Source organism: Coregonus clupeaformis, unplaced genomic scaffold, assembly GCF_020615455.1.
Source record: "Coregonus clupeaformis isolate EN_2021a unplaced genomic scaffold, ASM2061545v1 scaf0502, whole genome shotgun sequence".
Lineage (NCBI taxonomy): Eukaryota > Metazoa > Chordata > Actinopteri > Salmoniformes > Salmonidae > Coregonus > Coregonus clupeaformis.
Window position 1 is genome coordinate 263339 of NW_025533957.1, and position 16240 is coordinate 279578.

General features: G+C 42.1%; 1 protein-coding gene across 1 annotated transcript; it reads left to right on the forward strand.

Annotated features, from left to right (window-relative positions):
• Positions 1 to 424: 424 nt before the first annotated feature.
• Positions 425 to 1906, forward strand: LOC123484939 (piggyBac transposable element-derived protein 4-like). The gene has a single exon (XM_045215736.1). The coding sequence runs from the start codon at positions 425 to 427 to the stop codon at positions 1904 to 1906; it is 1482 nt and encodes a 493-aa protein (XP_045071671.1).
• Positions 1907 to 16240: the final 14334 nt, after the last annotated feature.

A 16240-nucleotide genomic window follows, 5' to 3' on the forward strand; every position in this document is an offset into this window, starting at 1 on the left:
TCAGACAATGAGAGTGGCCAGGATGACTTCGAGGACCCTGATTTTGTTGCTGAAAACGTGAGGTAAGAAGACAAACATTTTTCTAAAATGAATTTGTTTTATTGCTTTCGTTTATCTTACTATAGTATTCTATTCTACTTCACTGTAGTGCAAATGCCAATGAACATCTTGAACTTTGAATAATCTTGAATCCGTTTACCTGTTTTGTATAGTGACGACGACGACGACGAGCAGCCTGGGCCATCAACAGCCCCCCACCCCCACAACAAGCCGACGGAGGCCATCACAGAGGGGGCGTGGAAGGAAGGATCAGGCCAAGACCAGGTCAAGATCTCCAGCCCAGTCAGCAGCACAGCCAGAACAGAGCTCTGAGCCATGGAAAACAGAGACTGATCCTGACACTGCCCCACAAGCCAGTAGGTTCATGCCCCGCAGACCACCAGGAGCCCAGGTGGATTTGCATTCAGGGCACACACCAAAGGACCTCTTCCTGCTCTACTTCGCCGCAGATACAATGAGGACAATCTGCAGAAACACCAACAAACAGGCAGCAAGAAATCAGCAGAAGGGGAGCAAATATCAGTGGACTGACGTTGATGTGGAGGAACTGCACAGATTTCTGGGTCTCCTCATCTACACCTCATTGGTGACTCTGCCTAGTATCCAGGACTACTGGAAACAAAGCCACATATTGTCTGTTTCATTGCCAGCGAAGGTCATGCCAAGAGACAGATTCCGGTCCATCTCATGGAACATCCACCTAAGTGATCCAGAGGAGGATGTCATAAATGACCAGCGCAAAGGTACACCCCAGCATGACAAACTGTTCAGGGTCAAACCTCTGATGGACGACATTCGCACTGCCTGCCAGGCTCATTACCATCCTAAGAAGGAACTGTCAGTCGACGAGAGGATGGTGGCTACAAAAGCCAAAACTGGCATGACCCAGTACATGAAGGACAAGCCTAACAAATGGGGGATCAAGCTCTTTGTGTTGGCAGAGTCTAACAATGGCTACACTCTAAACTTCAACGTGTATGTTGGGAAAGCACACACACCCAGCGTGCATGGACTTTCATATGATGCTGTTATGGACCTCATTCAGCCATCACATCTTGGTACAGGATACCATATTTATATGGACAATTTCTACACCAGCCCAAAACTGTTCCTGAGTTTGGGAAGTATGAAGTTTGGAGCCTGTGGGACCTACAGAAGCAACAGAAAAGGGTGTCCTAGTGGCAGAGAAAATGCCCTCACCAGCAAATCGAAGAGGGGGTCTGTGAGATGGATCAGAGAGGATCGCCTGGTCTTTGTGAAGTGGATGGATACGCGGGGAGGTGTCGGTGTGCTCCACAATCCACCCAGCGTTTTGAGCGAGACAATCAAGAGGAAGGTGAAGGAAGGACCTGGACGCTGGGTAGCAAAAGACATTCCCTGCCCTACCCCCATCATGGCCTACAATAAGTACATGGGAGGGGTTGACCTGTCAGACCAGCTTCTCCAGTATTACTCAACCCATCGCAGAACTGCTCGCTGGTACCGTACCCTCTTCCTGCATTTTTTGGACATGGGAACAACAAATGCATACATCCTGCACTGTGACATCAGTGCGACCCAACAGGTCACACCCATGACGCACAAGAACTTTGTGGCAGAACTTGTGGCCCAGCTGTGCGGAGTGACCCAGACAGGGGTTCCACTTCAAAAAAGCACCAGCCATGTTTCTGTGGCCATTGCCAATGTTGCAGAGGCCAAAGACAAAGCCACAGCAGGCCGCAGGGTTTGTCAACGCTGTAAACAAGTTGACAAGAAGAGGTTTGTCACACCATGGAAGTGCAAGGCCTGTGATGTGGCTCTCTGTGTCATTGTGGACAGGAACTGTTTTGAAGAGTGGCACAAATAGGGTAAAGGCCAGTGGCTATACCTACTTTTTTTGTAAATAGTTGTGTATTGCTTGTATATATCTCAAGAATACTTTTATATGTTCATATTTGCACTTTGTGGTTCAATTTGAAGCTTTTTTTTCATTTTGGACAGAAACTGTTTTGAGGAGTGGCACAAAAAGGTTTAGGGTTAGAATAGAAGAAAACGCCAGTGGTTATACCTACTTTTTATTGTAAATAGTTATTTATTGCTTGTATATATCACCAAAATACTTTTATATGTTCATATTTGCACCTTGTGGTTCAATTTGAAGCTTTTTAAATGCTTGGTTCACCATGTTTGAGGGTTTTACAATAAAAAAACCATCTTTTTTCTAAACGGACTTTGTGTTTTCTGTGTGTGTTTGGGTCCAGTGTGTTGAAATAGTATGTCAAAGTGAAAAACTTACTAACAGATCATATAGGTGAGGTTGTGCTGAAAAAAAAGATACCCAACATTGGTCTGGTAAACATTTCTTTATGTAGTATATCAGGGCAAAATTGAAGGTACCCAAAAACGGCCAAAAAAGCTCCAGACTCCGAAGAATTAAGGTTCCTGAGAGAACTCGGTTCTGCTTTATTTGAAGTTCTTATGAATGTTTCATATATACAGTTGAAGTCGGAAGTTTAAATACACCTTAGCCAAATACATTTAAACTCAGTTTTTCACAATTCTTGACATTTAATCCTAGTAAAAATTCCCTGTCTTAGGTCAGTTAGGATCACCACTTTATTTTAAGAATGTGAAATGTCAGAATAATAGTTGAGAGAATGATTTATTTCAGCTTTCATTTCTTTCATCACATTCCCAGTGGGTCAGAAGTTTAGATCCTACCAAATACTAATTGAGTGTATTGCCTTTAAATTGTTTAACGTTTCGGGTAGCCTTCCACAAGCTTCCCACAATAATTTGGGTGAATTTTGGCCCATTCCTCCTGACAGAGCTGGTGTAACTGAGTCAGGTTTGTAGGCCTCCTTGCTCGCACACGCTTTTTCAGTTCTGCCCACAAATATTCTATAAGATTGAGGTCAGGGCTTTGTGATGGCCACTCCAATACCTTGACATTGTTGTCCTTAAGCCATTTTGCCACAACTTTGGAAGTATGCTTGGGGTCATTGTCCATTTCGAAGACCCATTTGCGACCAAGCTTTAACTTCCTGACTGATGTCTTGAGATGTTGTTGGTGTTCTTCGGCTTGCAAGCGTCCCCCTTTTTCCTCCAAACATAACGATGGTCATTATGGCCAAATATTTTTGTTTCATCAGACCAGAGGACATTTCTCCAAAAAGTACGATCTTTGTCCCCATGTGCAGTTGCAAACCGTAGTCAGACTTTTTTATGGTGGTTTTGGAGCAGTGGCTTCTTCCTTGCTGAGCGGCCTTTCAGGTTATGTCGATATAGGACTCGTTTTACTGTGGATATAGATACTTTTGTACCTGTTTCCTCCAGAATCTTCAAGGTCCTTTGCTGTTGTTCTGGGATTGATTTGCACTTTCCGCACCAAAGTACGTTCATCTCTAGGAGACAGAACGCGTCTCCTTCCTGAGCGGTATGACGGCTGCGTGGTCCCATAGTGTTAATACTTGTGTACTATTGTTTGTACAGATGAACGTGGTACCTTCAGGCGTTTGAATATTGCTCCCAAGGATGAACCAGACTTGTGGATGTCAATTTTCTTTTCTTCTGAGGTCTTGGCTGATTTATTTTCATTTTCCCATGATGTCAAGCAAAGAGGCACTGAGTTTGAAGGTAGGCCTTGAAATACATCCACAGGTACACCTCCAATTGACTCAAATGATGTCAATTAGCCTATCAGAAGCTTCTAAAGCCATGACATCATTTTCTGGAATTTTCCAAGCTGTTTAAAGGCACAGTCAACTTAGTGTATGTAAACTTCTGACCCACTGGAATTGTGATACAGTGAATTATAAGTGAAATAATCTGTCTGTAAACAATTGTTGGAAAAATTACTTGTGTCATGCACAAAGTAGATGTCCTAACTGACTTGCCAAAACTATAGTTTGTTAACAAGAAATTTGTGGAGTGGTTGAAAACCGAGGTCACCTTTGGAGTGACTAAGGTTCTCCTGAATACTTCAAGGGTTTTTCAAGTTTGGAAGCCTGCTGATGACTTTGAATGTTACACAAAAATAAAAAACATTTTCCTAAACTATTCATCTGTTACTTGGATATATTGAATCCATTACTGAAATGGTTGTTCCAGTTTAAATACTTTACAGAAAAACTACACTAGAGCCGTTGCGTTGCCATCCGTGTCGCATCATTGTGGCATTCTACCTGCTACACTAGAAACAAACCAAAATCGATTCAAATTTAAACTTGTTACAGTTTTTCTCAATTGCTTACAAACAAATACTGGTACTTGAGACACAATGACCACAACATGTAACTCATGCACCAACCCCCTGAACCAATTCTGCTAAACTACAAGCACAATTCCTGCTTTACACTCAAATTGCAGTTCTACAACACACTCTTTTCAAAACACTACACACAAATCTTTGCATTTGGCACAATTTTCATGCAGAAAATCTCTTGTTTTCACAATGAACACACTGCCATTAAAATATGCACACTGACTCATCACATGGGCAAACACCCATCACACAGTTTTACAATTAGCAATCAGAGCTTTAGCATAAAAGGGCAACAGGTGAGCTCTTCTGTTTTGGAGCAATGGATGCCAACATTGGAAACAGAGGCAGAGCCAGAGGAGTGAGAGTAAGAGGAGGAGGACAAGGACGAGGAAGGCCAAGGACGGTAATCTCTGATGAGATCCGAGCCACTTTGGTTGATCATGTGGTCAACCATGGTCTAACAATGAGGGAGGCTGGGCAAAGAGTACAGCCAACTTTGAGCAGGTGCAGTGGAGCACCGGTTCATCTTCATTGATGAGGTTGGATTCAACCTCACAAAAAGAAGAAAGAGGGGAAGGAATATCATCGGCCAGCGTGCCATTGTTCAAGTCCCTGGCCAGCGCGGAGGGAACATCACAATGTGTGCAGCGATTACCCACCACGGCGTCATCCATCACCATGCTACCCTTGGCCCCTACAACACCGCCCATCTGATCACGTTCCTGGACACCCTACACAACACATAAATTCCACCATATCAGGTAGATGGCCCAGAGCAGCTCAGGTACGTTGTCATTTGGGACAACGTAAGTTTCCACAGGGCTGCTCTGGTTCGTAACTGGTTCACTGCCCACCCACGCTTTTTAGTTGTTTATCTCCCTCCATATTCTCCATTCCTCAATCCTATTGAGGAATTTTTTTCTGCCTGGAGATGGAAAGTGTATGACCGAAATCCACAAACGCGAATACCTCTTCTCCAAGCTATGGAAGACGCATGTGGAGATATAGCAGCTGATGCTTTTCATGGCTGGAATCGCCATGCTAGGCGATATTTCCCCCGCTGCTTGGCCAGGGAAAACATTGCTTGTGATGTGGATGAGGTGCTGTGGCCAGACCGCAACAGAAGAGAGGATGCAGCATTTATTATTTTTACTGTAATTGTATACATTAAATTCTTCTGTTTTGTATGTAAACCACTGTATGTGTAACTTTGTGTTGGTTGGGAATGGGATGTACACTGTGTACATTGTTTTTGTGGGAAAAATGAAATATATTTGTTACCGTGTATTTGTGTGTTCTGAGTATAATAACAATATTCTCAAATATTTTACAACACACTTATGTTTGTACTGTCTGTAGTAATGGCAACACTGAACCAAAAAAGGCCTAAGTCATTATGATGAATGGAGAATAAGTGTTTTCCGTTCATCATAGTGTTTTACATTGAGCACATCAGTGTTCAACTGGTTCTTATAAATGTCTATTCATATGATGGTTTGTGTGTGTCATTTGAAAACAAAATACCATTTTGATAAGAAATAACATGGTTTTGAATGTAAAGTTTCATTTTACTGGAGAATTGAGGGGTTTTGCCCATTGTGTGTGTGTGTTTTTGATTTGTGTGTAGAGTTCTGAGAATATGAGGCATGCTTTCAGAAAATGTGTGTAAACAATCGAGAAAAACTGTAATTATTGTACGCTTCCTTTAGGCGCAACGCAGGCAGTTGGATGCTTTCATAGATTTCATAGGCGGCATTCCCTTCATGGCTGATGGCAATGCATTATAATGCAATGTACGGTCTCAATTAGGTGGTAAAATTTCAAGTGTACTTTTTTCAAGGAGTAAGTCACTTTAAGTGATTTCCTGATTATAGATTTTTTTTCAAACTCATGAGTGTAATTTCTGTGCTCCTATGATGTCTGGAAAGCATAGTCCTCAAAAGGTAGGTATTTAAGAGGGGTCCTTAATTGGTTACAAATACAAGACTGTGTGTGTGTGTGTTTGTGTGTGTGTGTACAGTGTGTGTGTATCAAGTGTGTTTGTGTGTCCAGTGTGTGTCAGTATGTGCGTGTGTGTGTCCAGTGTGTGTGTGTGTGTCCAGTGTTTGTGTGTGTCCAGTGTGTCAGTGTGTGTGTGTGTGTCCAGTGTGTGTGTGTGTGTGTCTAGTGTGTGTGTGTGTGTGTGTGTGTATGTCCAGTGTGTCCATTGTGAGTGTGTGTGTGTGTGTCAGTGTTACCATGGTTATTATTTACAGGGACACTGAGTCCCCATGATACCAAACCCTAAACCCTGGATAGAGGGGCTCAGTGAATGTGGAGTGGAATGTGTACAGGTGGGTCAGTGTGTCAGAGGAGACTCTGTAGAAGGACAGAGTGCCGGCTGGCCAGTCCAGATACACTCCTACTCTGTGGGAGCTGGAGGAGGGGACGTCTATGGTAGTGGACTTATTATTGTGACAGGCAGAGTAACTGTTGTCAGAGCAGGACAGACTCCAGGACTTGTCATTGTGTCCAAGCCAACAGTCATCACCCCATCCTCTCCTGCTGATTCCTTTATATGCCACTCCTATACCAGCCCCTCCACTCCACTCTACCTCCCAGTAACAGCGCCCAGTCAGACCCTCTCTACACAGCACCTGTCCACAGTCCTCAAATCTCTCTGGGTGATCAGGATACGGCTGCTCCTCTCTCCTACATGTCACCTTTCTGTTCTCCTCAGACAGAGAGAGGAGTCTGTTTACTGTGTTTAGGTCCAGTGTGAGATCACAGACATCTGATGGATGAAACCAGACACAATATTAGAAATCATCATCATTCACATTAGAATGTTAACTCACTTTTCACTAATTCATTTCATGTAGATGTTTCTAGGTATCAAAAGGAGAAGTTAAGGTAACTTGAGACTTGTTGAATGATCATATGTTATACTGTATGGTAATATAAAACACACTTATTCCCATTAATTACACACACACACACACACACACATCCTGAACACACACACAAACACACACATCCTGAACACACACATACACACACACTGGATACACACACACACATACACACCCTGAACACACACACACTGAACACACACACACACTGAACACACACAGACACATTTCTAATGTAACAGGAACATGCCACACACATACACACACATTGTCAAAGCAACTCTTTGTAAACTTTGGTGTCCCTGATTTGTGCTTCTGTAGAACTACAGCTGATATTTAATATGACCAAGTAAGTAATGATGGTGGTCTTTGACTTTGACTTCACTTGAATTAAGACTTATTCTTAGTCATATTCTTCACAGCAGTCAACACTCACATTTTCTAGGTCCAGGTTTCATTGTGTTCTCTCCACCATGTTCCACACTGTAGCGGTAAGCAGAAGAACAGACAGTCATTGAGGGATACACCTGAACTCACACACAAACACACACACACACACACACACACACACACACACACACACACACACACACACACACACACACACACATACATACACAAACACACGGTCAGCATATAACTTAGTCCAAGGGTAGAATGTTTGTCTTAACTGAACATGTCTGATATGAATGTGTGTCCAGAGTGTGTGTGTTTCCTTTTTGTGTTTGTGTGTGGGTCCAGTGTGTGTGTGTGTGTGTGTGTGTGTTCAGTGTGTGTGTGTGTGTGTGTCCACTGTGTGTATGTGTGTCCAGTGTGTGTGTGTGTAGCATGTGTGACTTGTGTGTGTGTGTGTCCAGTTTGTGTGTGTGTGTGTCCAGTGTGTTTGTGTGTGTCCAGTGTGTGTGTGTGTGTGTGTTCAATGTGTGTGTGTGTGTGTCCAGTGTGTGTGTATGTCCATTGTGTGTGTGTGTGTGTGTGTGTATGTCCAGTGTGTGTGTGTGTGTCCAGTGTGTGTGTGTCCAGTGTGTGTGTGTGTCCAGTGTGTGTCCAGTGTGTGTCCAGTGTGTGTCCAGTGTGTGTCCAGTGTGTGTCCAGTGTTTGTTTGTGTCCAGTGTGTGTGTCCAGTCTGTGTGTGTGTCCAGTGTGTGTATGTGTGTGTGTTCTGTGTGTGTGTGTCAAGTTTGTGTTTGTCCTGTGTGTGAATGTGTGTGTGTGTGTCCTGTGTGTGTGTGTGTCCAGTGTTTTTGTGTCCAGTGTTTTTGTGCCCAGTGTGTGTGTGTATCCAGTGTGTGTGTGTGTGTGTCCAGTGTGTGTGTGTGTTCAGTGTGTGTCCAGTGTGTGTGTCCAGTGTGTGTTCAGTGTGTGAACACACACACACACACACACTCACACACACACACACAGTCTTTATATAACTTAGTCCAAGTGGTGGTCAGAATGTTTGTCTTAACTAGCCTGATAACTCCAACATGTCTGATATGAACATTGACATAAACCCTCTACATACTTGAGTTTCTCCAGTCTGCAGTGTGGATCCTCCAGTCCAGCAGAGAGCAGTCTGACTCCTGAGTCTCCTGGGTGATTGTAGCTCAGGTCCAGCTCTCTCAGGTGTGAGGGGTTTGACTTCAGAGCTGAGACCAGAGAAGCACAGCCTTCCTCTGTGACTAGACAGCCTGACAGCCTGCAAAGAGTCAAATCATATTAAAACCACACTGCTATTCTTTGGTGGTGAAAATAGTGGCAGTATATTTTTTCAACATATTAAGATACATCAGTGTCCTGAAACCTGCCATATCTATTCATAAATTAATGTATCATTATTAGAAATTATCATAATATTGCTTGTAGAGAGAAACATGTATAGTACAAATATTTGAGTAGACTGACCAGAGCAGTTTAAAAAGCAGTATCAGTCAAAAGACAGACAGTGAGGTATCAGATTGAGATTGTATTGAGTATACAGTCCACACCATATCTATTTTGACAGTGAAGCTAACATTTTAAAAGTGGCTCTATACTCCAGCATTTTGGATTTGAGATAAAACGTTTCATATGAGGTGACAGTATATAATGTCACCTTTTATTTGAGGATATTTTAATACATATCTGTTTCACCGTTTAGAAATCAAAGCACTTTATGTATCTAGTCCCCCCATTTGACGAAGTCATAAGTATTCTGACCATTTCACTTATAGTGTATTAAAGTAGTCAGAAGTTTAGTATTTGGTTCCAAACTCGTTGGTTGCATTTGCAGTTTGTTTTGGTTGTGTTTTGGGTTATGTTTTGTCCAATAGTAACTGAATGGTGGATGATGACTGGAGTAATTTTCTGTCTAAGTGAGTAGATAAAATGTTTCTAAACACTACTAACTGAATCCTGATGATGCCATGATTAAGAATAATCATGAATGAATCATGAATAATAATGAATGAGAAAGTTTCAGAGGCGACAACTAAATATGCTAACCTCTCACCATTACCATCAAATAAAAGGTGACATTATATACTGTATTAAACATTTTATCTCATATCCAAAATGCTGGAGCATAGCACCAAATGTAAAACTGTAAGCTTCACTGTCCAAACACATATGGTGTGGACTATGTGTGCCTGGTAAACACATGTGGATCTGGTGAACAGTTATCACTTGTTGACCAACTACAGGAATACTGACCTCAGAGTCTCCAGTTGACAGTGGGGATTCCCCAGTCCAGCAGAGAGCAGCTTCACTCCTGAATCCTTCAGGTCATTGTTACTCAGATCCAGCTCTCTCAGGTGTGAGGGGTTTGAACTCAGAGCTGAGACCAGAGAAGCACAGCCTTCCTCTGTGACTAGACAGCCTGACAGCCTGCAAAGAGTCAAATCATATTAAAACCACACTGCTATTCTTTGGTGGTGAAAATAGTGGCAGTATATTTTTTCAACATATTAAGATACATCAGTGTCCTGAAACCTGCCATATCTATTCATAAATTAATGTATCATTATTAGAAATTATCATAATATTGCTTGTAGAGAGAAACATGTATAGTACAAATATTTGAGTAGACTGACCAGAGCAGTTTAAAAAGCAGTATCAGTCAAAAGACAGACAGTGAGGTATCAGATTGAGATTGTATTGAGTATACAGTCCACACCATATCTATTTTGACAGTGAAGCTAACATTTTAAAAGTGGCTCTATACTCCAGCATTTTGGATTTGAGATAAAACGTTTCATATGAGGTGACAGTATATAATGTCACCTTTTATTTGAGGATATTTTAATACATATCTGTTTCACCGTTTAGAAATCAAAGCACTTTATGTATCTAGTCCCCCCATTTGACGAAGTCATAAGTATTCTGACCATTTCACTTATAGTGTATTAAAGTAGTCAGAAGTTTAGTATTTGGTTCCAAACTCGTTGGTTGCATTTGCAGTTTGTTTTGGTTGTGTTTTGGGTTATGTTTTGTCCAATAGTAACTGAATGGTGGATGATGACTGGAGTAATTTTCTGTCTAAGTGAGTAGATAAAATGTTTCTAAACACTACTAACTGAATCCTGATGATGCCATGATTAAGAATAATCATGAATGAATCATGAATAATAATGAATGAGAAAGTTTCAGAGGCGACAACTAAATATGCTAACCTCTCACCATTGCCATCAAATAAAAGGTGACATTATATACTGTATTAAACATTTTATCTCATATCCAAAATGCTGGAGCATAGCACCAAATGTAAAACTGTAAGCTTCACTGTCCAAACACATATGGTGTGGACTATGTGTGCCTGGTAAACACATGTGGATCTGGTGAACAGTTATCACTTGTTGACCAACTACAGGAATACTGACCTCAGAGTCTCCAGTTTACAGTGGGGATCCCCCAGTCCAGCAGAGAGCAGCTTCACTCCTGAATCCTTCAGGTCATTGTTACTCAGATCCAGCTCTCTCAGGTGTGAGGGGTTTGACTTCAGAGCTGAGACCAGAGAAGCACAGCCTTCCTCTGTGACTAGACAGCCTGACAGCCTGCAAAGAGTCAAATCATATTAAAACCACACTGCTATTCTTTGGTGGTGAAAATAGTGGCAGTATATTTTTTCAACATATTCAGATATATCAGAGTTCTGAAACCTGCCATATTTTTTTATTTTTTTTATTTCACCTTTATTTAACCAGGTAAGCCAGTTGAGAACAGGTTCTCATTTACAACTGCGACCTGGCCAAGATAAAGCAAAGTAGTGCAATAAAAACAACACAGAGTTACATATGGGGTAAAAAAAACATAAAGTCAGAAATACAACAGAAAATATATATACAGTGTGTGCAAATGTAGCAAGTTATGGAGGTAAGGCAATAAATAGGCTATAGTGCAGAATAATTACAATAGTATTAACACTGGAATGCTAGATGTGCAAGAGATGATGTGCAAATAGAGATACTGGGATGCAAAAGAGCAAAATAAATAACAATATAGGGATGAGGTAGTTGGGTGGGCTAATTTCAGATGGGCTGTGTACAGGTGCAGTGATCGGTAAGGTGCTCTGACAACTGATGCTTAAAGTTATTGAGGGAGATAAGAGTCTCCAGCTTCAGAGATTTTTGCAATTCGTTCCAGTCATTGGCAGCAGAGAACTGGAAGGAATGGCGGCCAAAGGAGGTGTTGGCTTTGGGAATGACCAGTGAGATATACCCGCTGGAGCGCAGACTACGGGTGGGTGCTGCTATGGTGACCAATGAGCTAAGATAAGGCGGGGATTTGCCTAGCAGTGATTTATAGATGGCCTGGAGCCAGTGGGTTTGACGACGAACATGTAGTGTGGACCCGCCAACAAGAGCGTACAGGTCACAGTGGTGGGTAGTGTATGGGGCTTTGGAGACAAAACGGATGGCACTGTGATAGACTACATCCAATTTGCTGAGTAGAGTGTTGGAGGCTATTTTGTAAATGACATCGCCGAAGTCAAGGATCGGTAGGATAGTCAGTTTTACGAGGGCATGTTTGGCAGCATGAGTGAAGGAGGCTTTGTTGCGAAATGGGAAGCCGATTCTAGATTTAACTTTGGATTGGAGATTCTTTATGTGAGTCTGGAAGTTGAGTTTACAGTCTAACCAGACACCTAGATATTTGTAGTTGTCCACATACTCTAGGTCAGACCCGTCGAGAGTGGTGATTCTAGTCGGGTGGGCGGGTGCTAGCAGCGTTCGATTGAAAAGCATGCATTTAGTTTTACTAGTGTTTAAGAGCAGTTGAAGGCTACTGAAGGATTGTTGTATGGCATTGAAGCTCGTTTGGAGGTTTGTTAACACAGTGTCCAATGAAGGGCCAGATGTATACAAAATGGTGTCGTCTGCGTAGAGGTGGATCTGAGAGTCACCAGCAGCAAGAGCGACATCATTGATATACACGGAGAAAAGTGTCGGCCCAAGAATTGAACCCTGTGGCACCCCCATAGAGACTGCCATAGGTCCAGACAACAGGCCCTCCGATTTGACACACTGAACTCTATCTGAGAAGTAGTTGGTGAACCAGGCGAGGCAGTCATTTGAGAAACCAAGGCTATTTAGTCTGCCAATAAGAATGCGGTGGTTGACAGTCGAAAGCCTTGGCCAGGTCGATGAAGACGGCTGCACAGTACTGTCTATTATCAATCGTGGTTATAATATCGTTTAGGACCTTGAGCGTGGCTGAAGTGCACCCGTGACCAGCTCGGAAACCGGATTGCATAGCGGAGAAGGTACGGTGGTATTCGAAATGGTCGATGATCTGTTTGTTAACTTGGCTTTCGAATACTTTCGAAAGGCAGGGCAGGATGGATATAGGTCTGTAGCAGTTTGGATCTAGAGTGTCACCCCCCTTTGAAGAGGGGGATGACCGCGGCAGCTTTCCAATCTCTGGGGATCTCAGACGTTATGAAAGAGAGGTTGAACAGACTAGTAATAGGGGTTGCGACAATTTCGCGGCTAGTTTTAGAAAGAAAGGGTCCAGATTGTCTAGCCCAGCTGATTTGTAGGGGTCCAGATTTTGCAGCGCTTTCAAAACATCAGCTGTCTGAATTTGTGTGAAGGAGAAGCGGGGGGGGCATGGGCAAGTTGCAGCAGAGGGTGCAGAGTTGGTGGCCGGGTTAGTGGTAGCCAGATGGAAAGCATGGCCAGCTGTAGCAAAATGCTTGTTGAAATTCTCGATTATTGTAGATTTATCGGTGGTGATAGTGTTTCCTAGCCTCAGTGCAGTGGGCAGCTGGGATGAAGTGCTCTTATTCTCCATGGACTTTACAGTGTCCCAAAATGTTTTGGAGTTAGTGCTACAGGATGCAAATTTCTGTTTGAAAAAGTTAGCCTTTGCTTTCCTGACTGCTTGTGTATATTGGTTCCTAACTTCCCTGAAAAGTTGCATATTGCGGGGGCTATTTGATGCTAATGCTGTACGCCAAAGGATGTTTTTGTGCTGGTCAAGGGCAGTCAAGTCTGAGGAGAACCAGGGGCTATATCGGTTCTTAGTTCTGTATTTTTTGAACGGGGCATGTTTATTTAAGATTGAGAGGAAATTACTTTTAAGGAACAACCAGGCATCCTCTACTGACGGAATGAGATCTATATCCATCCAGGATACCTGGGCCAGGTCAATTAGGAAGGCCTCCTCGCTAAAGTGTTTTAGGGAGCGTTTGACAGTGATGAGGAGTGGTCGTTTGACCGCGGACCCGTTACGGACGCAGGCAATAAGGCAGTGATCGCTGAGATCCTGGTTGAAGACAGCTGAGGTGTATTTAGAGGGTATGTTAGTCAGGATGATATCTATGAGGGTACCCATGTTTAAGGATTTAGGGTTGTACCTGGTAGGTTCGTTGATAATTTGCGTGAGGTTGAGGGCATCTAGCTTGGATTGTAGGATGGCTGGGGTATTAAGCATATCCCAATTTAGGTCACCAAGCAGTACAAACTCAGAGGATAAATGGGGGGCAATCAATTCACATATGGTGTCCAGGATGTATCATTATTAGAAATGACAAATTATCAAAGTATTGCTTGTAGAGAGACAAATATAAAAGTACAAATATTTGAGTAGACTGACCAGAGCAGTTTAAAAAGCAGTATCAGTCAAAAGACAGACAGTGAGGTATCAGATTTAGATTGTATTGAGTATACAGTCCACACCATATATATTTTGACAGTGAAGCTAACATTTTAAATGTGTCTCTGTACTCCAGCATTTTGGATTTGAGATCAAATGTTTCATATGAGGTGACAGTATATAATGTCACCTTTTATTTGAAAGTATTTTTATACAAGTCTCTTTTACCTTTTAGAAAAATAAAAGCACTTTACTAAATTAATTTGTCCAAATAATTATGACTTTTTAATTGGGGAGAATTACACACATAAAGTGCTTTCATTTCTAAACGGTAAAACAGATATGAATTAATACCTTTAAATAAAAGGTGGCATTCTGTACGGTTGCCTAATATGAAACATTCTATCTCAAATCCAAATTGCTGGAGCATAGCACCAAATGTAAAACTGTAAGCTTCACTGTCCAAACACATATGGTGTGGACTATGTGTGCCTGGTAAACACATGTGGATCTGGTGAACAGTTATCACTTGTTGACCAACTACAGGAATACTGACCTCAGAGTCTCCAGTTTACAGTGGGGATTCCCCAGTCCAGCAGAGAGCAGCTTCACTCCTGAATCCTTCAGGTCATTGTTACTCAGATCCAGCTCTCTCAGGTGTGAGGGGTTTGACTTCAGAGCTGAGACCAGAGAAGCACAGCCTTCCTCTGTGACTAGACAGCCTGACAGCCTGCAAAGAGTCAAATCATATTAAAACCACACTGCTATTCTTTGGAGGTGAAAATATATTTTTTCAACATATTCAGATACATCAGAGTCCTGATACCTGCCATATCTATTCATATATGGATGTTTCATTATTAGAAATGACAAATTATCAAAGTATTGCTTGTAGAGAGAAAAATAGAATCATTTTAAAACCACCCTGCTATTCTTTGGTTTTGAGTAATTATCTTTCTAAGTGGGTAGATAACATGTTTCTAAACACTACTAAAGTAATCCTGATGATGCCATGATTAAGAAAAATTATGAATGAATCATGAATAATAATGAATGAGAAAGTTACAGAGGCTACAACAAAACATGCTAACCTCTCACCATTAACATCAAATAAAAGGTGACATTATATACTGTATTAAACATTTTATCTCATATCCAAAATGCTGGAGCATAGCACCAAATGTAAAACTGTAAGCTTCACTGTCCAAACACATGCAGTGAGGGAAAAAAGTATTTGATCCCCGGCTGATTTTGTACGTTTGCCCACTGACAAAGAAATGATCAGTCTATCATTTTAATGGTAGGTTTATTTGAACAGTGAGAGACAGAATAACAACAAAAAAATCCAGAAAAACGCATGTCAAAAATGTTATAAATTGATTTGCATTTTAATGAGGGAAATAAGTATTTGACCCCTTCTCAATCAGAAAGATTTCTGGCTCCCAGGTGTATTTTATACAGGTAACGAGCTGAGATTAGGAGCACACTATTAAAGGGAGTGCTCCTAATATCAGTTTGTTACCTGTATAAAAGACACCTGTCCACAGAAGCAATCAATCAATCAGATTCCAAACTCTCTACCATGGCCAAGACCAAAGAGCTCTCCAAGGATGTCAGGGACAAGATTGTAGACCTACACAAGGCTGGAATGGGCTACAAGACCATCACCAAGCAGCTTGGTGAGAAGGTGATAACAGTTGGTGCGATTATTCGCAAATGGAAGAAACACAAAATAACTGTCAATCTCCCTTGGCTTGGGGCTCCATGCAAGATCTCACCTCGTGGAGTTGCAATGATCATGAGAACGGTGAGGAATCAGCCCAGAACTACACGGGAGGATCTTGTCAATGATCTCAAGGCAGCTGGGACCATAGCCACCAAGAAAAAAATTGGTAACACACTGCGCTGTGAAGGACTGAAATCCTGCAGCGCCCGCAAGGTCCCCCTGCTCAAGAAAGCACATATACAGGCCCGTCTGAAGTTTGCCAAT

Bases quoted from the DNA above. Each gene is read 5' to 3' on its own strand.
- LOC123484939 (XM_045215736.1), top strand. From the start codon at position 425: ATGCCCCGCAGACCACCAGGAGCCCAGGTGGATTTGCATTCAGGGCAC.